Source organism: Salvia splendens, chromosome 15, assembly GCF_004379255.2.
Source record: "Salvia splendens isolate huo1 chromosome 15, SspV2, whole genome shotgun sequence".
NCBI classification, from domain to species: domain Eukaryota; kingdom Viridiplantae; phylum Streptophyta; class Magnoliopsida; order Lamiales; family Lamiaceae; genus Salvia; species Salvia splendens.
Genome location: NC_056046.1, coordinates 3,036,554 through 3,059,765, shown reverse-complemented (window position 1 = coordinate 3,059,765; position 23,212 = coordinate 3,036,554). Strand labels below are relative to the sequence as shown.

The following is a 23,212-nucleotide window of genomic DNA, read 5'->3' as shown; positions in this document are numbered from 1 at the left end:
TTTTATTTTATTTTGCCAAGTAATTTAATTTTCTCGTAATTATTTATTTAATTCTCATTTTGAAAAGGAAAGGGAAAAAAACAAAATATTCGATTTTCAAAATAAAATATGAACGAAAACAATTCTAACCGCAAAATACACAACACAGCTTTCTCGACTTCATAGGCAAGGACATATTAGAGAGCTTTAACGCCGACGGTTTCACAGCCCCGAACCCGAACACAAACACGACATAAGAGGACGAAAATTCGCGCAGTTTTCTACAGAAGAGATGAGAGCGCGTGAGAAACATTTGAGGCTATTCTGTCATGTATAGGTTCCTGCACACAAGCAAAAGAAAAAGACTGGGTTTTACTACTACTCTTAGCAGTAGGAATGTGATGCAAATGGCGCCATATACTATCTACCTTAGTCGAGGGCAGTTCGAACTTCGATTTCGTGATCGTCTCATACAAGAAGATATATCTGCAAGGAAGTGAGTAAAACTCAGGTTAAGAGGGAGAGGGAATGTGACAAGTTCTTCGTTTCCAACTACACAAAACTCAACATACCGCCAAGACAACTCAGAGACGAGCTCCTCGGGTGCTTCGGGTAAAACCTAAGAAGCACTCTTTACGTATTAGATTCAACACAGCGAATATACAGTAACATAATACTATGTGATTTACCTCGTCCTCGTAAGGATTGCAATTGTCTTTGAACCACAACCTCAGAAATTCCTACAAAATATAGGAACTCGGATTTTAGTGCGAAGATGGATTATTCATCAGCGAAAGGGAAATTCGAAAACTTGAGAGCAAAGATAACACGGGCAAACGATGGAGTGAGCAGAGTGTAAACATTAACAAACTTTCACAAACCTTGTCGATATTTTCAGGTTCAAGACCCTTCTGAAAGCGATCTTCATAAGAATCGGCTATCCAATACCTGCTCGAGTCCGGTGTATGCACCTAAACAGTTGGAAATATAAAACATTGTTTTTAAAAATGCCATCTTGAATCGCGACCTAGTTGAGCTTTGTGTCAATGTATCTCTACTGAACCTCGTCTATCAAGAGCACTGCACCATCAGATCCTTTACCAAATTCGTATTTAGTATCCACCAGAATCAGGCCGTGCTCCCGTGCAATGCGCTGCAATGATGAATCAGTACGAGTAAATATCAAAACAATCGAAGAGGTACGATTTGAGTTCACAAATACAAAGAGAAGATGACTAAAGGATGGTTGAGTACCTGACCATACTCAAACAGACTTAGTGCTGCTTTACTGGCTTCAATATAGTCGGATTCAGACATCAATCCGCTCCGAATAATCTGCAGGCTAGTTGATCTAAATTACATACCAATTGGGCTAGGGAAAAAATCAGACCGTCTTTTCCTAATAGGCTAATAGGTCTATCTGAAAGTTTCACAAGCAATACCAGAAAAATGCTTTTGAATAAAAATCAAACAAGTAAAAGACACAAACAAATGAACTGAAACCTCTACCATTTGTATGAGTTAGATATATCAAAATAAGAGGAATAATGTACAGGCTGAAAAATATCAGAGAAGTCAAGAATCCAAAACCTCTTCGGGTGTTATGGGAACATCATGATCTGCTGCTTTAGTAGTCGGTGTGAGTATATTGGCTGCCAACTTTTGGTTTTTCACCATCCCTGTTGCAGACAGGCGCATACCTATGAGTAAATAAGATACTCGAACGAGTTGGACTCTCACACAATTACAGACCTCTCACCATCAGGAAGCGCATTCCCACAATAGTTTCGGACACCCTTTTGGTAGACAGTCCAAAGTGATGTATCAGTACTTCCAGTTACATAACCTCTGACTGCGAGAGCATCAATGTTCGTTACAAAAGCCAACAACAGCTAATCACGGCAATTCACGAAGAATCCTTCGAAGCAACAGCCAGTGGATGATAGAACAAGAGAGGCTTACCAACAAATTCAACAGGGAAAACAGAACATTTCTTTGCAATTGTTACATTCCTATCCGGAGACGACACAACTGCATTCGGAATAATGTGCTGAGTTTGGTTAAACCACCACAGACTAGTTTCATTCAGTACCTGAAGAAGCAAGATTGCACCATCACCATCAACATTGACATCAAAACACGATTTCATCCAAGTTTGATGCCGACGAAGCAACTCAATCACGTAAAGAAGGCATAAATACCTGGCCCTTGAAGGGAATTGAAGCAAGAACCCTGTCAAAAGCACTTTGCCTATCAGTTGTGACAAGGGCAAGGTAATCTCCTCCATCATATATATCCCTCACCTTCAAAACATAAAAATAAATCAATCAATCAATCATGTCATCCATCATTCCTCCAAAGCATTCAGCTACTTAACTGTTGCACTCCATAAATAATCAAGCATCCATAAAGACTCAACATTTGGAGAGCTACAAATATAGAAACTAAACCTAACCTAATTAGAAAAATCCCACATAGTAAAGCTTCCCCTCATCCATTCCAATACTAGCAAACTTCCACAACTAGAAATTTCATAACATAAAATTGAAGAACAAGAGTAACCAAACACTTCGCCACTAAGCTAAAAACCATAAAACATTGAGAAAAAACCCCATCTTTAGACAGAAAAAAAGCACAAATATTCCAATGAAAAAAGAAGTAAAAAACTGCACCTTGCCTCTGGTCTTGGAATGGAGACCAGGAACAGCTGAATCAAGATGAGTTTCAGATAGACAATTGGATAGAGAGATCTTGATAGCATCCATCAATTCATTTTTGCGTTCGCTGTTGTCCAACAACAGCGATTTTAGGGGTCCGCCGGAAACTGTAGAAGGCGACGATGATGCAGAAATTACCATTGAACAAAACTTCCTACTGTTGAATTTGCTAGAGATGGACGTTTTAAGCAACCGTGGGGAAACGAATGGAGAGTTTGCTCTGAGGGAGAGCTTTCCGGCGAGAGTTGTCGGAGAATTTATGCAGTGAGACTGAGCCATTGTTTTCGCTCTCTTCCGACGAATTTTTGCTTTATTCGCGCTTTTTAAAATAAATTTATTTTTCTTTTCTTTTTTTACATTTTCATGAGTAGGGTAGCGGCGAATGTGTTAATGGGCCTGGGCCTGGGCCTGGGCCTGGGCCTGGGCCTGGGCCTGGGCCTGGGCCTGGGCCTGGGCCTGCATGATCCCTTTGCATAAATCGAGAATGGTAATGGGATTGAGTTGGGATCAAAGCCCAATTACGAAATATTCGGTTTTTCCCTTTTATGTAATCCTACAAAAATTGGAAGATCGAAGATATTTCTCTGTACATAACACTTAATCTGTTATTTATATCAAGAATATTTAATGATTTATGATTACATTATTAATGAAGCCATTTTTTTTATTTACAGTTTCATTTTATGAAGTTAACTACCGTTAACCATTTCATTTCCACTGACAATTAATCACATTTGAACGAGATTATAATAATACATGAATAATTTTATTTTTTACACGAGACTGGAGAGAAATGCGAGGAGCGCCATTCCGGCAGCCCAAACATCGTCGTCCAGCACATGCTCCGCCGGAGAATGACTAACCCCGCCGCGACAACGCACGAACAGCATCGAAACCTACCAAATATCACCAAATCGTCAAACGACAAAACAAGCAAACATACATTTAAAACTAACCATATAACTAAGAAATCATCACACCTTAGTTAGATGAGACATGGCCATAGCATCATGCCCTGCTCCGCTCATCAACACGGGCAAGTCGTCTGGCTCATCGCTACTCAATGGTCTGACAGCAGCATAGGCTGCGGACTTGAGCATCGAGCTCAGCTCAGGGTCGCACGCCACTGCATCAGCATCATGCTGAAATGATGGAACCCGGGAATGAGCAACAGAATTGCCTCAAGACGTACAAGAACGATTATGAGGCAAAAAAATCACACCTTGCGTTCAATGAGACACAGAAGCGAACGCTTGTCACATATTTGGTGAATTCTACTTGAAAACTCGTATATGACTGCTTCTCTTCCTAGATCATCCATCGCGCGTATGTCAACTGTGAAGGTCACCTGTCTTGAATGAATAAAAACTGTGATTTAAGCTCACGTCTATAGCAGTAGCAGTAGAAACAGAGTTTCAGGTCCTTGACGACTTGCCTGGCCGGGAATCACGTTGCTTGCACTTGGCCAGGTTGAAATTTCGCCTACAGTACAAACAAGAGACCCTGCTAGTGATTGTGTTGTTGATGCTGCACACTGACCATCGTATGATAGATAACTCTCGGGTTCATTACAGAGACTCTCGAGTAATACAATCAGCTCAGCAGCTCCAGACATAGGATCTCGTCTCATTTTCATAGGGACCGTGCCAGCATGCCCTTGTGTACCTTTCACTGTCACCTGCAAATCATCAATAGTTTCCTTCAGTTCTCTGGGATGAAATGGATTTCATTTTATCTTAACTACATATATAAAGAAGGATATGGAGTAAGAATAACTATGCCAATCTATCCGAGGAGGAACGTGTTTCTATAATGGCTACTTTACCTTCAACCGTGTCTGTCCTGCAATGCCTTTCACCAAACCCAGAGGAAGGCCGACGTTCTCAAGAACAGGTCCTTGTTCAATATGAACCTACAAAGCAGAAGATGTATCATGTTAATGTATAGCTCTACCAATGATAAACTCTCGAAAACCGCTTGATTTGATTGTATACCTCAACATAACCGTAGACAGATTCTGGGTCGTATTTGAGTTGCAAGAGATTATCCTCAGAGATATCAATGGCGTTCCTTCTCAAAGCGCCTTGCACTGTTACACCACTGAAAGTGTCATATATGATCAGACAACTGTGAGATTCTACGAAACTAACTTCTTCAGCTAGTGATACCAACCTTTTATCGTGCACATGTAGAGTTGAAACGGGTAATACACCAGCAATGACTGCACTTCCTAAGAAGGTAGACTGAAACCTAACTCCTTCCTCATCACTAAACGCAATAACCTGAAAACGTAATGATTAAAAACAATGAACACTCGGACACAATCCTCACACTGTAAAACTGCAGCCTCTATATAAACTAGTAACAGCCTAGATGCTCAGAAGTTCCAATCCAACATAAATCTTGTTACCTCCACCGGGCGTTTTAGGCTTCTAAGCATTCCTCTGATTTTCAACACTTTCAATGCAGACAATGCAGTTATGATTCCCAGCGCTCCATCGAACATTCCAGCATCAATAACCGTATCCTATAAGAGATAAAGCAATCTACTCCACTCAATATCTTTCAAAGATTAAAAATAACTCTTACATTCATCAAATTATATTCAATCAAAGAGTGTCAAGTGAATGGTCGCTTTACCAAATGAGAGCCGATTAACAGAGCTTTCTCTCTTGGATTTAGCCCTTCATGCCGACCATGCACATTCCCCATTTGGTCCACCCACCTGGATAAAGGAAATACAAAGGTCAAGAGACATCATGAAAACAGAACAAGAAGGTTTCTGACTGCTTACGTCTGCAATCCCGCATCCTCCATCCATCTCCTGATAAGGTTTCCTGCTCTTACAGAAGCTGCAGACTGGAAAGTCCTCTCAAGAAAATCTTTCGAGTCACTCACCTACAATGCCAAAATTGATAAGCTACTCTGTTAATATATTCCAAATCCAAATACACACTCCTATAGACTGAAAGAGACACAAATCCAGCAACTAACTCAGGGAACAATTCACTGAGCAGAGTTCAACGAAAAGCATAACATATTCATATCACGATTTAACTTTTTTCGTCCATGAACATTCATTTCAACTGCTCATATAGAAAAGTTCAAGTTTGTACCTTTCCAAGCTCAAAGAGTCTTGCAACTGCCTCATCCTTTAGTATTTCCGAATGCAAAAGGTTCTTCTCTTCTGCAAATTCAACACATAAAATACATGATGATCCAATATGTCCCAAATAATTGCAACTTCACTACAATTGCAACACTCTAAAGTCAGATTATTAAGTGCCACTGAATTGCATCCATACATTATTTGATTGTTAAAGAACTGAAATTCAAGTTCAACACTTTGAAACAATTTAAATTAATACAAACTTTTTTAAAAACGACCACAGCCTTAAATAATACTACTCCTAACACGAAATTATCTATTGTTCCGAATAAAACACGAGGATGAGGGACAAAAATTAACTCTACATATCGACAATATATTATTCATAAAACTGAGATCTCTTGACTTCATCAAGCTCAAGAACAAGCATGATAAATAGAACGACAGTGACAAGAAATAAATAAATATTTCTACCAAGTCAAAATTTCTCCAGAAAAAAGTAATAAAATTATTATACCAAAGTGAAACAGTCGAGCTCTAGCATAAATATAGTACTATTCCAAATCCAATCCATAATCTCCAGCTATCCAACTCTAAAATCTCAAATGCATCGATTCACTAAACATTTAATTAAAAAAGGTAAACAAATCAACAAGCTACCAATTCACAGTCCAATTAAATCACCATAATTCGTGATTTCTGCTGATTATGAATCAGAAGAGAGAAGAAGCAAAAATGATTACCAGAAAATCCGTTTGTGCGGGCAGTTAATAAAAGCAGGAAGAGAGAGGAAATCGAAACGGAGAGATGCGGAATAGGCGCCATTGAAATAGACGCAGCGCAGAAGCAGAAGCAGAAGCAGAAAGTTGAATCACGGAAATGGATTGAATCTAAATATAAAGGTGGTAGAATTGTGAGGTCATGGCTACCATCGATTGTGGCTGCTTCGTCCCTGCCTCGTGACTGTGTGCCTCTGTTGGGCCCACCAGCTGATACCCAGCTCCCATTTTTTGACTCTTAGTTTATTAAAATAATATTTACCTCGAAAATCGTATTTATTTATTTGTATTTTCATCTTAGAACATTATACCTAACAGGCTAGCCACAAATTCCTCCTTCATATTATCAGTAATAAAACTCCTCATATCACATCATCAGGACAAGCAACTGGACAAGCAATAGGCTAGCCACAATAAATAAAATTATAAAAAATAAATAATTAACAATCACACAAAATACGGAATTAAATTTACGACACAGATACGGGAAAATTCAATAATAATATTTAAAATTAAAAAAAATACATTGATTAAAAAAGTACATTAATTAAAAAAATCTAACGACGTGCAGTCCTCCGCGGCCACAACTCTTCAATTAAATCCTTTTGGAGTCGAATATGAGCATCCACTTAGCGCATGTCGGCATGTGCCTTGAGGCGGCCGACTTCATCGTGTGGTACACCCCTTCGTACGTTGGGGGCGGCCACGCCATGGCTTGGGCCGGCTTCATTAGCATCGTCATTGACCCAACTAGTCAGTTGTACACATTCATCTTCGACAAGAGTACATTATATCAGCAATGCAGTCGACATGCCACAAACGCGTTGGACCCAATGTTTTAAAAACCGGACCGGCAAGCGAACCGGCGTCATTACTGGTTCACTGGTTCAATCGGTTCACTGGTCGAACCATTGGTTGAACCCGAATATATATATATATATATTTATTTATTTAGTAGTAAATAATAAAATTTAATCAAATGTTTTATCAATAAATTTTATAGTATTATACATTTAATAGTATTGTTATAGAAAACAAGTCTTGTACTATTATATTAGAATATTTAATGACGTTAAGTTTAAATACAATAATAAATTATAATACACAATATTAAAAACTAGTATTAAACTCTATGTATAATTATAAACTCTTATATTATAAAACATTAGTGATTGTAAAAGTATAATTAAAATATAAGAAATATATTAAAATTAACAATTTCTTAAAAGAATATATAAAATTAAAATGAATTATCTTAAAAGAATATAAAATTAAAAAGAATATATTTTTAGTGAATGATAGAATTTTATTAATTTTTTATCAACAAATATAATTAAATATATAGATAATACTAGTAGTAAATTATTGTAAATAAAAAATTTAATATTTATGTATAAAAATAAATAAGTTAATAGTATTATTTTCAAAAAGTAATGCGGCAAAATAATATTATACACAAAGATATATGAATAAACATAAATTAAAAACATATATTAAGTAAATACTCCTAGTATATAATCAAATAGTAGTAAACTTTTAATATAATTAATCACATATTCTTAATATACGTATATACGTATTAAACACGAATTATTAGTTTATATAGATAAAATATTTCGTGTTTAACATATGAAAATAATTTATATTCATATTACTACCAAGAAGTCTTTGTGGTGTAGTGGTAGAATTGTTGGTAAGTTCACCGGGAGGTCTTGAGTTCGACCCTTATCAAGGTCGAAATTTTAGAATAAAATTTTGAAAAGCATTTGAACCGGTTTCCGGTTCCCGGCCAGACCGGTCCGACCGGCCGGTTTCGGCGGTTCATGGCGGTTGAACATGTCACTGGTTTTATAGTGCTAACCGGGTCGGACAACCTACCGGTTCGTGGTTGAACCGGTTGAGCCGGCCGGTCCGGTCCGGTTTTTAAAACATTGGTTGGACCCCTAATTGCCGCCCATCGAGACTGGAGCACACCAAATGCGCGCTCCACGTCCTTGCGCCGACTCCTGCCGTTCTGCAAAGTAGGTCCTCATCTCATCTGATGCGCATCTGATCGTCTTCACAAAGACGGGCCACCTAGGGTATATCCCATCCGCCCTGACATAAATACTTCAGACAATCCAGGGCAGTCGTCTCACCGATGTGGAGGTACTCGTCCCACATGTCTGCCGCGCCTCCGTAGGCCAACTGTCTGATTGCCGCAGTGCACTTTTGTATTGGTGTGTGGCCGGGTCTGCCAGGCTCATCTTACCTGAACCGGAAACACAAATATCGACATTTCAAAGCATCAACGATACGCATAAACACTGCCCTACGCATCCTAAAACGCCGCCTGAAAAGAGGCGCCCCAAACCGCGGCTCCTCCGCAAAGTAGTCTTCATGTAGCCGCTGATGTGCAGCTACGTGATTCCGATCAATCACTACTCATCGGCGGACAACGGGTGGAGGTCGAGGTACCGCCGGCTGCAAGGCCCTTTGTATCTACCGGTTTATCTCGAGGGACGTATAGGCCTCCAACTCTTCGTTCATTTGCAGTTCGTACTCCTCAGCATCACCGCCACTACCACCACTACTGCCACGCGCATTACTCATTTCACGTTGTTGCTCTTGTACAGAAATTAAGATGGAGAGAAAACTCGTTAAAACAAGTGGTGCGAATGAAAATGATGTGCAAATCGCGTATATATAGTGTTTCGAAAAATTTTAAAAAAATTGAGCTGGCCGATCGCTCGCCGATCGGGAGCTTGCAATGGCGGCCAGCCGACCGGCGAGCGAATCTGCCAGCGCCCGAAAATCGGCGTCGGGTCGCCGATTTTTTCGCTGAAATGGCGCTCGCCGGTTCCAATGGTTCGGCGAGCGGACCGGCCAGCGCCGGGAATCAGCTAGCCTGTCCGCTCGCCGCCATTGGAAACGCTCTTAGAGTTGGTTACTGTTTTTAGTTTGGTCATGGAGTACTCACTCTGTCCCAATCAAGATGACCACATTCTTGAGTGACACGAGATTTTAGGAAGTGTTGTTAGAGCATCCACAATGGAATGCCCTATAGCCCTTCCTATAGGGCGCCCTATCCTCTGCCACATCAGCATTTTATCCTCCAACTCATTCACCTGTAGTGGGAAGCCCTATAGCTCGCCCTATAATTTTAACTCTTATTTTGTATTTGTTTTTTATTTTTTATGTTTGCAAAATATATCTATTAGCAAGAATAAATATAAAAACACCACAAATTAAAGGCAAATCCTATTATGATTATTTATTTTTTATATTTTATGCCTGCAAATATGGAAAATCGTCGGAATTCATTATTGAATTTAGTGAGGATTGAGATGGGGAAGAGAATGGAGTGAAATGTGTATTGGTGATATATATAGAAGAAAATTTAAAAAAAAATTAAAAAGATAAAAATGTGTGCATCGTCCGGACGCAATGGGGCAGAGGATAGGTCGGAGGATGCAAAAAATGGTTCATCGTCCGCGAACGATGCATAGGGCGCTGAGGAAGGAAATCACATAGTACTTGGAGCTACAGTGGAGGGCGATGGGCGGGCGATACATAGGGCGGGCTATCGTTCGCGTCACTGTGGATGCTCTTAGGTGGAATAAAGTAGAGATAAAAAAAGGTAGTTGAATATTTTAATGAGAAGAGAAGAGATTATTTCCAAAATTAGAATGTGGTCATTTTAATTGGGACAAATAAAGAAGGAAAGATGATCATCTTGAATAGGACGGAGAGAGTATGTTTTAGTCCGGCCAACTTTGTAGGATTTGTGTTTGGAAAAATCATAAATGAATGTCAATCTGTTAAATGAAGTCGATAAAAATAAATAATTTTATTTGATTAAAAATAAAACAATATATTGTACGTAAGCAATATATAGTTTTTTATTATGAAAATATAGTTGCAAACAAGTTTAAATTTAAGTATTATTTATATGATAGATTTTTAAAATTGCAGGACATTTAACTTGATTTATAGTCTATCTGAAAATTTATTTTTAAAATTATAAAAATACCAAATTTTCAAAATCAACGTTTTAATATTTTATCAAGTTATTTAACTAACAATGTTGTTCAATTTTTGGTTATTTTGGCCATCCGTAAACTATTACTCCCTTATCATTTTAGAACTTAATTTGTTTTTAATAGTGAATATTTCAACTGATTATTTCCACGAACATGATTTTTATTTATATTTAAATGTTGTAAAAGGTTGTATGGTCATAATTGTCTGTTACGCATTAAGATGAGACATGAGAGTGTCCATCCACAAGATTTCAGAATCGCGAGATGAATAAACAAGAAAGCGGTTGGGGGGGGGGGGGCCCACTCGTCTCATGCAAATATGCAATTTGTTTAATTTAACAAAAAATTATGGAATTCGCCATATTCATAAAAACAAATACTAACATGGAAATCATTGTCACTCCACTAATAATTAATCCATTATTCTATCTAATTCATGATTCCTAGGTGTAAGCCAAATTACACCGGTCACGTGCCCTAACTAAACCATGGTTTGTCAATAAAAAACTACATATTCATTGGAGTTTGGAATTCACAAAATGCAATTTAAATTAAGTGTGTCGTGGATAATTTATTCACTATGTTCGGTTCGATAAGATAGATAGTAGTAAGATAATTAAATCGACTGCAAAAAAATTATATACTCCGTATATAGTTAGAGCTAGATTAATATTTTTAAAATTTTAATTTGGAAGTTTGAAACAATAATTATCATTCATATGTTTTGTTGTGATATTATAATATTTGCTCAACACTTTACACAAAATATCGAAATTCAACAATATTCTACAAATGAAAAGAAGATAGTACTTAGCAATTTATATGGAGAAGTAACCAATTTCTTGTAGCAAAAAAAAAAAAGAAATCTGAATCCTCAACTCTACATAATACTATCATAGAATAAAAACCCAGTTGAACAAATTACAAATTGAAGTCGAGTTTAAATAATTAATGTTCAATAAATTTTGAGCTTAAAAAACTATTTTTTCTTTATATTTTTATTGAGTTTCACTAATTAATATCAATCGTTTCTACGTATATTTTATCACAGCGTTTCCCTTCACCATTAAAAAACATTTCCAGTATTCTTAAAGCCCAATTCGAGAACATATTTCGCGATACACAAATATCATAATATATGCCTAAGCCCACTAATTTATGGGCATAGGCCCATGATATCAAGATTATTGAAACAATTAAATATTTCTCACTAATATGAGAGTTTAATCTTCAAACACTAACACTTTATAGTGCTTCACTCTCATCAAATATTATTTTGGTTCTAAATACTCCTACATTCCTTATGAATTATTCCTATACTTCTTTAAATCACTGACATTATTACTTTTTTTGTGGTCACTAGTAACCTATATACTATGATTATAATATGACCAAAATCTATTCTTAAATATTGGATTTGTAACGTCAAATTAAGGGCTCTAATCTATTTCATTTACTTAACCGGCCTACTTCACCTGCATTTAGTTTTACCACATTATATTTTTTCCGATTTTGATCACAATTATTATAACTTTCATCATCTCGCATATTAGGAAAAAAATCCCCTCCCCACTAAATATCTAACTTTATCAAAATAAGAAACTAAAATTGAGATTAATTACTTACATTACAAAACTGATATACGTTAATTATGAGAAACGGTATTAGACATTCAAAATTACCCTTATTAAGTAAGTTTAATTGCATAATAAATTCATCTGACCTTATTTCTATTCCATAAATTTCTTTGACCTATATACGTAGTTTTAATTTATATTCTTACAATATGATTTACAAGCACAAGAAGAACACGCGCTACATTTACAATAATCATCATTAAAAACGTGCATATCAAATAATAATCTCACAAATTTAATCTCCGAACTTAAAATACATATCAAATCCATTACTTCTTTGTTTATTTTATATTAATCATACATCATTTAATTAATTTACCCATTAACAATAATTCGTTCGAGGCAGTTGAGGGGTTGAGAAATACTACTTACTTATGCATCAAACGTAAAAATCATTTAATTAATTTACCCACCTAGTCACTCTATTATTTACTCCTACTAGTATTCACCAGCCACTTAAACTTTTTATTTCTCAAGATCCATAAAGAGGGAAAAAACAAAAGAAAATAAAATGTGGTGAATAATGAATCGGAACATTGCGTTAGGACATCAAACTACCTAAAATAGAATGGCACTTTTTCTCATAATATGATGCCAAGTAAAATGACCAATTCAAGAATGAATAATCACAACAAAACTATAGGCATCAATTATTTAGAGGTGCACTAGCTTTTTTACCCCACTTGCGATCCTTATATCACAATATTTAAAAATTGAGCTATCACTTTTACTCTTTACGGGTAGCGACAATAAATAGTAGTAATGAAATAAATGAAAATTTGCTATTTAAATTGCCACAATTGATATACTAATTTAATTACAATTTGCAATTGTCTGAAGACTAATTTTTTCGCCAAATTGATGATTGCATGGAAGTCAAATTTTATGAAGATGACAAAATACCTGTTATCGATAAGGCCAGTGTTTTAAAAATCAAACCACTAGATAAACCAACAAATCTAACAGTTCATAGTTCATTCGGTCGAACCACTTTAATTAACCACTGGTCAAACCAAAGTATTATAACAACTATGTGGAAGCCGATGTTCACAACTCCCAAACCACAATTCAAGCATTCGTAAATTTGGACATTCATTGTTTGGACTTTCTCGTGAGCCAAAACTGAATTGTAATAAAATTATGATTTGATTCGCAATATTTGAAACTTGAAAGTTATCATATTGACTAAAAATCAATCCAATTTCAAATTAATATAGATAGCTTCAAATTTCAAACCATCTACTAATGATAATACTATCCCATTTGAAGGTACATGCCTTAATTTTCAAGGGTGCCTAACCAAGTCTTTACACCCCTTTTATTTTGTATGAGTATTTTGTAATTCAAATTTCTGAGTTGTCTTTCCGTGATTTTGTAATCAATTCTCTCTCTCAAATCTAACTCTATATATATAGACCCTTCTCTCTCACCATGAAAAACAGCTTCGAATTCCACGGCAAAAACATGGGAGCTTCGATCGTAGCTATATTCTTCTTCGCCATCGCTGTCGTCGTCGTCCACGTGTACGCCTCCGAGTCCGAGAGGCCCGATGATATCTACCGCAAGAGCCTTCGCCTGCACCAAATGCAGGGAATCAGAGCCGCATTTTCCCGACGCGTCTCTTCGTCTATGGATATGCGTAGTCTTCAAGGAGCGGCGTCTCCGCCACCTTCTGTAAGTCACGTACTAGTAATATGCAATGCGGCGTCGTTTTGTGGATATTTCTCGGGTTATTGACTCCGTTAGTGCAGGGGCCCCAATTGTATATCACGTGACAAGTTATGGGGCGGATCCGACGGGCCGGAACGACAGCACGGAGGCTGTGCTCAAGGCGATCACGGACGCCCTCAACGGCCCAGGAAAAGGGGACTTGTTTGAGGGCATCGTCAATCTTGGAGGAGCTCGTGTTGATCTCGATGGTGGAAATTATTTGATTAGTCGCCCCCTCCTGTTTCCAGTCTCGGGTAGAGGGAACTTAGCTGTAAGTAATACTTATGTTAACGTGTCATATAACTTTTAAGATAAATTGTCCAAAACATTACTTTATGAACTTTTTGGTTGGAAGTATTTTAAAAAAAACTCCTAGGTCCTAGGCGTGATTTATAGTTGAACGTTTAAAATTATTGATTTTGACTCTTGGTGCAATTTATATCAAACGTTTTGTAGAAACTGAGACATGTACTTCTCATTGCATTATTTATAGTGGTAAATGTGTAACGTTTTATTCCATTATGATTATGATTGTGATTTTACACGTTGATAAAGTTTTCCGACCCCTAGTATACTATTTTTCCTTACCATGGTCCATTTACGATGAATTAATGAAATTGTGGACCCACTTTGACCAATTAAAAATTACATAAACACCCAATTCCATTTAATTGAGTCAAAATATGAGTGGCAGTAGCTCAAGAAATTAAAACAATTGAAAGTTTGGCGTATGTCATTTAAATAAATCCCTGTGTTTTGATCAAATTTGAGTAACTCTTAAAATAGTACGGAGTATATCAAATAACGAGTTTCAATTTTTCAACTACCGAATTTGTGAATTAAAATTAAACGTTTTTGTAATATTCATAACGTTGTTGTTTCTTTAGAATAAATTATGAAACTAATTAAAATTTGAATTTCAATTATCCACTTTTATGTAAAACCAAAATCTAATAAAAAATTGTGCTAAATGCATGTTGTTAATTCAGATTCAAGGGGGCTCGATTACAGCATCAAACGACTTCCCCACCGACGGCTTTTTGATCGACCTATCATCTTCCTCAAATTCTGCATACAACTACGAATTCACAACCCTAAGAGACCTCTACCTCGACTCCAACTACCGAGGCGGCGGAATCCGAGTGAAAAACTCCCTCCGCACCACCATCGACAACTGCTACATCACTCACTTCTCCACCACCGGAATCCTCGCCGAAGGCGGCCACGAGACCATCATCCGCACCTCCTACCTCGGCCAGCACATCACCGCCGGCGCCGATCCCGGCGAGCGCTCCTTCTCCGGCACCGCCATCTCCCTCGCTGGAAACGACAACGTTGTCTCCGACGTCGTCATCTTCTCCGCGCAGACCGGAATCCTCCTCTCCGGCCAGGCGAATTTGATCTCCGGCGTCCACTGCTACAACAAGGCCACCGGATTCAGCGGCGTCGGGATCTACGTCCAGCTCCCCGGCCTCGCGCAGACGCGGATCGTCGATTCGTATTTGGATTACACCGGAATCGTCGCCGAGGATCCGGTGCAGCTCACCGTCGCGAACACGTTCTTCCTCGGCGATGCGTTTATTCTGTTCAAATCGGTGAAAGGAGTGATGAGCGGCGTCACCGTCGTCGACAACATGTTCGCCGGCAGCGATAAGGGGATCGAGATCGTGCAGATGGAGGGGAAATTCGATCAATTGGATCAGGTCGCGATCGAGCGGAACACCGTCAAAGGAATGGCGGTGAAGACGACGGTGGCGAGAGCGAGCGTGGACGGCGGGGGGCCGACGTGGACGGCGGATTTGAAGGCGGCGCTGCTTTTCCCCAATTTGATCAAGCAGGTGCAGTACACGTTCGTGACCGATGCAGCGTCGTATCCGAGTCATTTTCTGCGGAATGTTTCCGATAACAAGGTTGTGATTCAGGCTGACGAGGCGGTGCCGGCGAGGGTTTACATCACGGCCGATCAAGGCGGATCGTATTTGTGAATTGAGTGAGTTTTTTTTTTCCGTTTTTTAAGCCTTTTTCCTAATTGGTTGGGGGGCTTCGATTTTGAAACGAGGGAGAATGCATATTTGTTTGCAATCCTAATTTTCGATCAGGAAATAATGTATTTATAATTTTTAATGATTGAAATGTTTAATTATTCACGGCACCAGAAGATTTAAAATAGAATCTAGGTGGTCAATAATATAAATAGAAAAATAAAGGGGAATTTCACCTTGTTTGTTTAACAACGAACATCTTCAATAAACAGAATTAAAATTTGCAGAACATCCTCAATATAAATTTACTGAGAGAGAAAGGAAGATATAGATTTGCACCTTCTCAATAATATAGTGAAGTGTGAAAATAAAATAAAAAGTAAATGAAATTTTTAATTACTGAAATGGTAAATGGGCTCAATTATTTCAATTGTACAGTTTTTTTTGTTTGCCTTTCTACGGAAGTGGGGTAGTAGTTTCCAATTTACATGTGTAAATGAGGGAAATCAACAGCCCACCATTATAAATCTTACCAGAATCTCCAGAGGCCCAAGATGGGCATATAAATTTCTAAAGAAATTGGACAAAAATAGTGTGACAGAAAAATATTGTTGTGATTAGTGTGGTGTCAGTGAATTTATGGCATCGGATAATGAGTATGAGATTTACTGCACTTTATCGTTTCAGTGGGTCCTTAATTGAAAAAATTGTTTGAGTTAATTTTTAAATTAGTCTCTAAACCATTTCACACTCGAGCATCTCCAACAAGAAAGTATAAATAAAAGAGTTATATTGTCTATAACTCCTAAAAAAACATACCCTTTCAAAAAGAAACATACTCCAAATGAAAAAAGGTATATAAAAAAGTAAATGATTTTTTAAACATAAAATAATAGTACAAAATGCATTAAAAAACATAAAGTGTAATACATTCTCAAAGATAATGATTTTTCATGAAAAGAAGGCAAATATGATAGTTATAAAATTTTACCTCTCCATTGATGGAGAGGTAAAGATATCTCTTCGAAATGGGAAAAATGTACTCCCTCCGTCCCGTGTGACTTGCACGTATTTCCTTTCTGGGCGTCCCAAGTTATTTGCACTCTTTCCATTTTTAGTAAAAATTATCACCTACAGCCGTAATATTTGACTTTGTCTATCACTCATTCCTTAATCTCCGTGCCGAAAAGGAAACGTTCAAGTAACGCGGGACGGAGGGAGTATAATACTTTCTCAAATATTTCTCCCATTGGAGAATATTTTTTCATGAAAAAAAAGTAAATATGGTTGTTATATAACTTTACTTCTCCATTTATCTTTCCCATTGGAGATGCTCTAAGATGAATGGTCTAAACAAAAAAATGTATAAATCTAATTAGAGTTGAATCAATCTATTTTAGATGTTATCCTTAATTGATAAATTTTCTTTTTCTACAAACGCAACACAAATCAACCTCAATTAATAGGCGATCACATTGCCATTTGTATCCCTCATTTTTTTAACAGAGTAATTCATTTTCCATATGTTTTTTTCAAAATTTATTTTGTTGCAATTAATGCGTAAGGTTTATGGAGTAGTATATTTTAGTTTACCGACATATATACATCATAGGATTCTTGCTTCTGGCAAATGCACTTATTTCTTTTTCACATTTCACGTTTGAAAATTCTACTAATGATTTTATTTCGTAACTTAGTCTATTTAGATTTAGACTTTAGTGGAATATTATCAACATGAATCATTGCTTCTTTTCGTAAATCAGGTTAAGCAGGTATGAGTTTGGTGATTATTTTTACGTACTTTATATACACATTTCTTTAATTGAAATTTCAATATCAATAGATAGGTGCAAATAGGCTGTTGCCACGTGTCATATCAAATATTACTTGGCCAGCATTTTGCATGGCGATTGCATCAATCAATCATTAAAAATACATTATTATTCCACTTATTAAAGTACAAATATATTTTGATTATAATTCTTAAATTATGGTCAAAACACTTTTGCCCTTTCTTTAGTACTTGGTGCTAATATCAATGTTGCGGATGCATTTACTTTTCCAACAACAAACCCAACTCTTTTTTGTTAAAGTAGGCAAAATTAAACGCGTTGCTCCACTCTCGTTGAAATCCCAAAACAATCTAAACTTTCAAATCAAAAGACATAAATTAATTTTTAAAGGCATTTTGATAGTTACCTTACATATGTTGGGACAAGCCCAAATCTATGATTTCTATAACAACTAATTTATATAATGTCTTACATATGGCTCTACATACCCTTTGGTATGGTATGATAACTAGTGTTACTCTCTTGCGAATAATGCTTAGTATCATTTTATTAGAGTTTAGAATATTAACTTAGTTTCGACAGGTGCAAGATGGCACACTCCGTGCATCGACCACATTCCCGGGCAACCGACATCTCATCGAACTATGGGCGCCCGACTCACCCAACGACGCCTTCTCTAACGCGAAAGACTCCAACAACGGACTCAAATACGAGGACATAACCCTAAAAGACCTCCTCGACTCCAGCTACCGAGGAGGAGGCCTATTGGTGATCGACTCTGCCAGAGTCCGCATCACCAATTGCTTTTTCCTCCACTTCACCACCCTGGGGATCCTGGTCCTCCGGGGCCACGAGACCTTCCTGCGCACCTGTTTCCTCGGACAACACCCCACTGTCGGAGGAGACAGAGACGAGAAGGCCTACTCTGGCACGACCATTGACATTGCCAGCACGGACAATGCCATAACCGATGTAGCCATCTTCTCCGCAGCAATAGGCATCGTGCTGCGGGGAAGGGCTAACATAGTCATCGGGGTCCACTGCTACAACAAGGCCACGTATTTCGGGGGCGTTGGCATTCTCGTAAAATCCACACAAAAACGAATTATCGACCCGTATTTGAACTACAACAGCATAGCTGTTGAGGACCCCTTCTACTGACAGCCCGCACACGAGCTCACCATAACCGGCCCAAACCAAGAAACCCACAGCGGCGGCAGCCCAAGTCGGGGTTCGAGAGTATCCTAGGTGTACAAGGAAAAAACCAACAGAATATCAAGATTATAGCTAGAGATAGAGATGATCGTATAATATCTTTTGCTTTCTTATTTTCATGCATTTAAATTAGTTAAGTAGATCTTCTCGGGTTTTCTTCTTGATTCTTTTCCGAGTCGTAGAGTCTAATCAAGCAGGGTCAGGACTCTATATAAAGGGTCAATTAGAGAGTTAAAAAATCATTCAAGAACAAAGAAATAAAAATCTTTTCTTGAAACCCAAGTTTCGAAACCTTAGTTGATGCAACTAGGTTTCTTTATCGTCTCCTTCTTAATTTCGTGTGCTCTAATCGTTCCGATAGGATTCAAGTCCTATCATTACGAGCATCGATCAAGTGGTAGTTGATCACAATGCTGTGAGTGGAAAGGATTGAAATCGACTAAGGGGAAGATGGCAGTGCAGGGGAATGAGACAAAATGGGAGGCGAATTTAGATCCAATTTTGTTGTTTCCTAATAAGATAAATCATGTTCAATACTCTTTGTATTTGAAAGGAGGGATTGGTGGTGGATTTCCTACACATGCTGTGACAAATGTTTCGAATAATGTGGTGTGATTGAGAGCCAGCAAGCGGTAAACGCCGTCGTTTCGGTTTATGTTGATCAGGATAACATGGTTGGAGAGGGAAGTTTGTGAATGTTAGTGAGTTTCATGGTCTACCAAAGAAAAGAATGTGGCTTTAGTCTAGAGCAAAAATTATTTACTTCATCATCATTTCTTCAAGAATGTGTGTTTTACTAAGCTTATTTTAAATGGTCAGAAGAGTTTGATAACTAAGCTTAGAATTATGAGTATGAAAGAGCTTTTTAATTAAATTTGTTTCATGAATTATAACACAACTTTTCTTTGACTTTAATATCAAAAGATGGTTTTTGAAACGTTTACGATTTTACTATACAATTTTTTAGTTTTTTGCGATTATAGGTAGACTTTTTTCTTCGGGTGAGTTACGTTAAAAAGTACTTCCTCCGTCCCACATAATTTGACCCAATTTTTCATTTTGGACTGTCCCACATAATTTAACCCATTTCACTTTTACCATCTTTGGTAGTGGACCCTACATTCCACTAACTCATTTCTACTCACATTTAATTATAAAACTAATATATAAAAGTGGGACCAACATTCCACTAACTTTTTCAACTCACTTTTCATTACATTTCTTAAAATCCATGCCCGGTCAAAGTGTCCCAAATTATGTGGGACGGAGGGAGTGCTACTAATAGAGAGTGGTGCCTGAATTTAATGAACAAATATTTGGGCTTGTGTGTTAGGCCTTTCGAATCTTAGGGCCCGTATCTTACATATTTTAACTAGTTTTGGCCCGAAAATTTTCTTTTATTTGCTCCTATTTTCAATTTTCATTAAAACATGGACCAGATTCCAGAATATCAGGTCATTATCGTAGGAGTACTAGAAATATCAAATACTATGTACTTATCTTCTAGGAGTATTTATCTTACTAAACCCAATAGATTAAATGTTTATATTTTTTGCAAAATCAATGACAAATATCTCAATTAAATCTCTTAGGCTATAATTAATGCTCGATTTTCATAAGATCTACCGGACATTTATTTGTCGGGTCATTTTCAGTATGCATTTCTGATTTTCTACCAATTTTAATCTATCAATCATGTATTGTTTCTTCCACAATCAACAATTTCTTAATTTCGTGTAGAAAAAAAGTTGCTAGTAGAATAGGATAGGAGAAAGCAATATTTATTCTTTGCGTTAAAAAGAATATGCATGAAAGGAAGACATATCCCGGCACCAAATATTACTAATATAATTCCACGAAATTACAGAACAAATCAACAATAATATCATACTACTATTATCGATACCTTCTCTTTCATGTTCTTACGGCACCTCGTGCAATCACATCCAAGAATTTTGGTGCATACATTAACATATAGTCATACTCATACAATAAAATTGAGTAAAATGCGTATCAATATATTCGGTCAAGAAGCCAAGTCAATAACAAATGCTTGACTATATACTATACTACTACAGAGTACTACATATTTAATAGTAGACTACAACAACAAAAAAATCGTTAAGGACATTTTTAATGCAATGAAGGACGTTAGTTTGTGTTTCTAAATGTACCACTAACACTTCAAAAATCGTCTTTATTGTTGGTGTCTCCACTAGGATTAGAAGACGCAAATGGAAGCATCCTAAAAAAGTAAAAAATTAAATTAATTTGTCCTTAAATTGGAAATGTTTTCTTTTGCGTCCTAAATGAATGTTATTTTTTAAAATTTTTCAACGCAAGTAATTGCGTCTCAATTTTTGTGTCTTTAAAAGAGTAAGTGTTTGTAGTGATGATTTTATATATTAAATACGTATATTCTAAACTTTTGAAGATAATCCATTTTTTAGTAATTGTATAAATTGTTATTTATCCCAATATTTTTAACTCTTATAATATTACTTAAAGTTATCTTTCATATTTTCAACATATATTAATTTCATTCTTATTGTTTCCATTTATATCAATTAATTTTTTATAAGTACATTAGAACATAAAAAATAAAGTGAAACATTAATACCCATACAATTTATTTATGGAGCAAAATATTAAATCGCCATCTAACATATGATGTCACGACTAAACAATTACTGTGAAATTTTGATAATCAAATTAATATTAAAAAATGCGTTATATTTGATCGCTATTACATTATTTTTACTAACACCAACCCTAATAGAGCTCTAAACAACTTTTTGATCATCTCATCGCTATCAATATCATCACCATCTTACACTGGAATATTACAAATGATATCACAAATACAAAAAAACAATATACGGATCGAGTATCATATATACAAATGACATAATATATTAAAATTAAGTAACAAAACACAAACAAACCTCCTAAGTCCTAATCATAACCCAGCCAAAGATACTAGTCTGATCAATTCGACAAATTGATTGATAATTTTTCAATTATTTAAAAAAAAACACTAGTGATCTTAATCTAACGCTACATTGACATCTTACATCAACCTTAATACCCCCAAAACTCACGGTCCACTGCTTCATTCAGCACCGCAACATAATCTCCATCTCCCTCCATCACCTCCTTCCCCCAATCGCCGCCGCACACGTCGACAAAATCCTCTTCCCAGGTCAACGCACCATCCTTTCTAGGGTTTTGACCGATCCTCGACTCACCATCATCAATTTTCCCGCCAAAAGGGAAGAATCTCCCGTCTGAATACTCGGCGGTATGGTAGTTTCGCTGCTTGAAATTCAAGTTGACCGGGCCCTTGTAGGCCCGGAGAAGCGGGCTTCCGCTGTGGCGGCCCGTGAACTGCTGCACGAGGGCCCGGAAATTCTTGGCGTCCGCGGTGAGGAGCATGGTCGGTGCCTTCTTCGACGACCGCGACCGCCTCCTGACCGCGGGCTTCCCCACGCCGCCTCTCGGGCCCTTGATAGGGGATTTCGGGCCCGGCGGGCTGGAGGGGAGATCAAATGGATCGTCGAATATTAGGTCAGGAATGGTGCTGATGATTTCGTCGTAGCTTTGCTCCCATAATAATTCTTCGGAGCTCTGCATGATTAGTAGTTTTGGCGATTATGTGGTAATTAATCAATCTTAATTAAGTTGGATTGATTAATTACCTGATTAGGGCGTGTCACGCGTGTGGTTTGAGAGGATATATATATTTATGAGCGTGTGGTGTTTTCTTGGGAGAGAAGGAAGTGGAAACCTAAGTTAAATACGAGTGCGATGATGTGAGTGTGGGAGAGATAAACTAAGATACACGTCGCTTGAGGGAAGAGTACTTCGAAGAAACAACCATGCTTATCTCGACTGATTATTTTAATTTCATTTTATGAAATTAATTATATTTTTAAGGGTTATTATTATCTATATTTGTAATCTTCAATGGTGACTTTTTAGCTGAAATTTTAATCGATTACAAATATATTATTAGTATTATATATGTAGAATTCGGTATTTGCATTTTGGCATGCAACAACCTTAAATCATTAGACTGACTGTCTCATTCATCGAAGTGCCTATAAATCAGCTTGGAGAATAGTCACAGGAGTCTGTCGGTGAATACTCTTGGTCTAACAACCAAATAAAAATAATTTCATTTAGAGATTTTTCTAAAATGACTAAAAAATTTGTTCAATCACTTTTGATGTGAATATTGAGATCATATATTATTTGCAAATTATCATA

At 37.0% G+C, this 23,212-nt stretch overlaps 3 protein-coding genes and 1 pseudogene across 3 annotated transcripts; 2 read left to right on the top strand and 2 right to left on the bottom strand.

Annotated features, from left to right (window-relative positions):
- Nucleotides 1-72: 72 nt before the first annotated feature.
- Nucleotides 73-3,009, bottom strand: LOC121769363 (phosphoribosylaminoimidazole-succinocarboxamide synthase, chloroplastic-like). The gene is made up of 12 exons (XM_042166149.1): nucleotides 2,652-3,009; nucleotides 2,181-2,282; nucleotides 1,942-2,071; nucleotides 1,739-1,831; nucleotides 1,570-1,658; nucleotides 1,234-1,314; nucleotides 1,043-1,132; nucleotides 861-950; nucleotides 669-719; nucleotides 552-598; nucleotides 408-465; nucleotides 73-320 (listed from the first exon to the last, which is right to left on the bottom strand). The coding sequence occupies exons 1-12, from the start codon at nucleotides 2,973-2,975 to the stop codon at nucleotides 261-263; spliced, it is 1,215 nt and encodes a 404-aa protein (XP_042022083.1). The 5' UTR covers nucleotides 2,976-3,009; the 3' UTR covers nucleotides 73-260.
- Nucleotides 3,010-3,375: 366 nt separating this feature from the next.
- On the bottom strand, nucleotides 3,376-6,926 carry LOC121768655 (allantoate deiminase 2-like). Its single transcript, XM_042165183.1, has 13 exons — nucleotides 6,896-6,926; nucleotides 6,549-6,821; nucleotides 5,813-5,883; nucleotides 5,491-5,594; nucleotides 5,337-5,421; nucleotides 5,107-5,223; nucleotides 4,869-4,978; nucleotides 4,691-4,796; nucleotides 4,522-4,608; nucleotides 4,132-4,374; nucleotides 3,919-4,044; nucleotides 3,677-3,838; nucleotides 3,376-3,592 (listed from the first exon to the last, which is right to left on the bottom strand). Exons 1-13 carry the CDS (start codon nucleotides 6,924-6,926, stop codon nucleotides 3,470-3,472), a joined length of 1,638 nt encoding a protein of 545 aa, XP_042021117.1. The 3' UTR covers nucleotides 3,376-3,469.
- Nucleotides 6,927-13,707: 6,781 nt separating this feature from the next.
- LOC121768653 (polygalacturonase QRT3-like) lies at nucleotides 13,708-16,096 on the top strand. The gene is made up of 3 exons (XM_042165182.1): nucleotides 13,708-13,882; nucleotides 13,995-14,224; nucleotides 14,943-16,096. The coding sequence occupies exons 1-3, from the start codon at nucleotides 13,708-13,710 to the stop codon at nucleotides 15,936-15,938; spliced, it is 1,401 nt and encodes a 466-aa protein (XP_042021116.1). The 3' UTR covers nucleotides 15,939-16,096.
- Nucleotides 16,097-18,191: 2,095 nt separating this feature from the next.
- LOC121768652 lies at nucleotides 18,192-19,638 on the top strand (annotated as a pseudogene).
- Nucleotides 19,639-23,212: the final 3,574 nt, after the last annotated feature.